The sequence below is a fragment of the Cyprinodon variegatus genome, unplaced genomic scaffold (assembly GCF_000732505.1).
Source record: "Cyprinodon variegatus isolate N-32 unplaced genomic scaffold, C_variegatus-1.0 Scaffold163, whole genome shotgun sequence".
Lineage (NCBI taxonomy): Eukaryota > Metazoa > Chordata > Actinopteri > Cyprinodontiformes > Cyprinodontidae > Cyprinodon > Cyprinodon variegatus.
In genome coordinates this window covers 381628-385379 of record NW_015150616.1, presented here as the reverse complement: position 1 = coordinate 385379, position 3752 = coordinate 381628, and the positions used below count along the sequence as shown (strand labels likewise).

The 3752-nt window shown below is 37.4% G+C and overlaps 1 protein-coding gene across 1 annotated transcript in view; it reads right to left on the bottom strand.

Annotated features, from left to right (window-relative positions):
• The window catches only part of LOC107086817 (unconventional myosin-VIIa-like), a 33033-nt gene extending 29501 nt beyond the window's left edge, over window positions 1–3532 (bottom strand). The window contains exons 1-6 of the mRNA XM_015378021.1: window positions 3521–3532; window positions 3244–3345; window positions 3004–3156; window positions 1246–1314; window positions 1038–1153; window positions 815–942 (exon numbers count right to left, since the gene is read on the bottom strand). Of these exons, the coding sequence (XP_015233507.1) occupies window positions 815–942; window positions 1038–1153; window positions 1246–1314; window positions 3004–3156; window positions 3244–3345; window positions 3521–3532 (580 nt within the window). The remainder of the gene's footprint in view (window positions 1–814; window positions 943–1037; window positions 1154–1245; window positions 1315–3003; window positions 3157–3243; window positions 3346–3520) is intronic.
• Window positions 3533–3752: the final 220 nt, after the last annotated feature.

Sequence of the window (3752 nt, the reverse complement as noted above, 5' to 3'; positions counted from 1 at the left end):
TGCCAGATTTACAAAGTGATATGGAAGATGCAGCAATGGCCTTCTCGTCCAACATCAGTGTGCGACCTCACAAATGCGCTTCTGGAAGAATGGTCAAAAATTCCCATAAACACACTCCTAAACCTTGTGGACAGCCTTCCCAGAAGAGTTGAAGCTGTTCTAGCTGCAAAGGGTGGACTGACGTCATATTGAACCCTATGGATTAGGAACGGGATGTCACTTAAGCTCATATGTGAGTCAAGGCAGGTGAGCAAATACTTTTGGCAATATAGTGTATGTTTGAGCTCATTTTTGGAAAATAAAAAGCCTTTTGAAAGCGTTTGTGTCTAGTAACTGAAGGTCCATCAGCCCCCATCCTAAGAGAGTGGCCACCAACTTTCATCACAAAGTTACACTCTTGCACAAATTAAATTTTTAGAGTTAACATTTAATAACTTCCCATCTGTTTTTATATTTTCTGGCTTCATTATCGATTTGAACCATATAACTTTTTTTAAAGTTAAAAAATGCTGAATAAATGTTTTAAAGAAATAAATACTAAGTGAGAATCTATTTTTGGCTTTAAAAATAAACCTTTTACCAAGTACAATGATTTAATTAACTAAATTGTGACTGCTGATAAACTCTCCTAGTAAAACAGAAACCAAATCAAGCTTCAGAGACAGACCAATCCTTAAACACATTTTTAAGGGTCTTTTTCTCAGTGAACTAGAATGGCAGTCTGTGGGAGTGGGGGATCGAACTTAGAACCTCAGGATTCCAAGCTCTATGCCCTATCCACTAGGCCGCCACTCCCCCATTGCTGATGGGGTACCTTCCAGAATGGGGTTGGACTCCAGGATCTGCTTTTCGATCTGCTGCTGAGAGAGTTTCCCGCTCACAGCAGCCAAATATTGGAGGATCAGTTTGGTGCTCTCCGTCTTCCCAGCTCCAGACTCCCCGCTGAGAGAAAAGCAGGAAACACAAAACTCAGGTGATGACCAGGAAAGTTGCAAACAGACCGATTTAACCCAAGACAGCATGTGATGGTCTCTGACCTAATGATGCAGCATTGGTTCTTGAGATGGCGAGTCATGTTGAAGTAGCAGGACTCAGCGATGGCGAAAATGTGCGGGGGGAGTTCTCCGAGCTTCCGACTGTGGTACAATCTCACCTGTGGAACAGCAGGATGGCACACATGAGGAGCATGATAGCTGCAGGTTATGGAGGATGCTGACAGAGCCTCACACATCAGCAGAGACTCACCTGTTCGTCTGAGTATATGGGAAAATCCTGGTACGGATTCACCGCCACCAAAACTGAACCTATGTAGGTCTGGAAGAAATAAATAAAAACAGCTTTTTGAACTGGGGCCAAAAAAAGCCAAACAAGTTTTAAAGCGTTGGGAAGGTTTAAAAGAGTTAAGCTTGAGATTTTTGTTGTATAAAATAAAAATAAGGAAAATCCTCCTCAATAACCATATATTGTCTGGCTCTGGTATGTTTGGAAACCTTTGAGATAAACCCTTAAAAAGACTTAAAGAAAAAGAGATTTCAAGCTTTTCTATTTCTTTTTCCAACCTCAATTCAACAGCGGATATCTGCAAGGTTGAAATATAGAACATACGCTTTAATATACTTTAAACTAACATTAGATCAAAGCATCTTTTGTTTCTATTTTAGTGATTTCTTTAGCTACTGTACAGTCAACATGAATAACATGCATACATTTTGACAACCTACAAGGATTTCCCAGAAATCTCTGCAAATCTTTACCTAAAGCTCTGATTTATTGGCAGTTAAGTAAAGACGGCTAATAATAATTGCAGATAATATGACATCAATTTAAAATTATATTTGTAAATCAAGAGGAACAGCTGCAAAGTTCAGACAGACAACTTGACATTATGTGATACTACCTGACTAAATACATTACTTCACGTTAATGCATCTGATTCAGTTGTTTTCAAATGTATCGGATTTAATCTAATTAAACTTGGATCAGCTTAGATTCTATATGATTAGATCTATATTTGACCAGTTTGTTTTATCTCCTGCAGGAATAAACTGAATCAAAGCCTTTTCATTATGTAGCAGGAGTAACATTAACGGTTCCAAAAGCTTTAATGTCACACATTTTGTATTTTCTTCCAAAACTGGTAAAATCACAAGATTAAAACAAGTCAGTTACTCAATAACGCCAGAGGAGCTTCAGTTCAGTACAGGTAAGTCTAAGAGCTAAAACAGACCTGACTGAAATCTTCCAAAACTGTTTAAGCTGTGACAAGTCGAGGATTATCACAACTATGGGGTCACTTTACACTCAATAGATGTGTTTTTTTTTAAAAACCAAGTTGAAAAAATAAGAGACAGGTGCAAATTTTGACCCAAAATATATATAAATATATATGTTCGACAGCCCAACAAACTGATTTAACCTCTACAAGTTAAAGAGGAGACATATTACAAAGATATACTCTTATTTAAAAAAACTGTAACTGAATTAAAGAGGTTTAAATAAACTATTCGCTTAAGGGTTTACGCTTTTATAACCAGGTTATAGCAGGTGTTTCTAAATTTGACCTCAACTGATTTAATTTTCATTTTGGCTGTTCAGGTAATGAGTCTCATTTTAGATTGAAGAGCATAAAGTAAGAGATAATAAAATAACAACAAAAAAAGCTACATACAAAAGAACCAAAAGGAAGATACATTTACAATTTGATTGAAAAGTATTCAAATAATTATCTTTTACTTTTTAAAACCATTATTAGGCATTGTTTGCGTTACTGAACTCCACTGTTTTTATTAAGATACCAAATATCTAAAGGTAGACATTTTGGACTTCTGCCTCTATGCAAATATTTTAACAGGGTGAACACCCTCATATCATGATCTACTTATCTTTATACACATATAAATAAATAAAACTTCCAGAGGTGAATTTACAATAAAAAAAGACTGATTTATTAAAATAGATGCAAAAAGGCCAACAGCGTTTTTCCCAGTGAGTTTTATGGCTTACATAGATGTGTCCTCGCTTGTGTCTGAGCGACAGGTTCCTGAGGAGGGCAGCCTCCGTCATGTCCCCAAGCTTGATCATGTCATCCACCCCCTCAACAGATGTCGCGTGCATGATCCTGAGAGAGGCTTCCTCCTCCTTGGACAAACGCCGCTCCTAAGGGATCATCAATAGAAAACACCAATAGTGGCAGAATGAGACACTTTTATTTTAATCCTCATTTAATCGTCAGATGTTACCTACATTTCCCTCATCATCCACCAATAATCTCAGACCAGTTGATGTTTCTTTGACCCGAGCTCCAATGGGGACCCCGATGTCTGAGTCCACCCAGACCCATTCCCCCTGAAAACAAGACAGCAAATAGAGGAAAACTGACTAACATCACAACGTTTAATAGTCTATGGTAATCCATATGTGGTTATTTGATCAGGTTTTATATATAGGCCCTTGTAGTTAACGTATAAAGGCAGCTAGTCTCAGTAGGCTATATTTCATAGATCCATACATCCGATCTTACCTTTCTCAGCATCTTCAATTAGATTTGACCCGTTCCTTAAAAAAGGAGTAAATCCCAAAGTGAAATCCAAAGGTTTCCAAATGTTCAACTTCAGGCTGTCACTCAAAATCAATACATCAAACAAAATCCACTTGAGGTTTTCTGGGGGAATCATAAAAGGTCAAACATTTAAGAAAAATTATAAAGTATACCCCTCAATCCTTTGGCTTGTGATCTAATTAAGCCTCCCGAC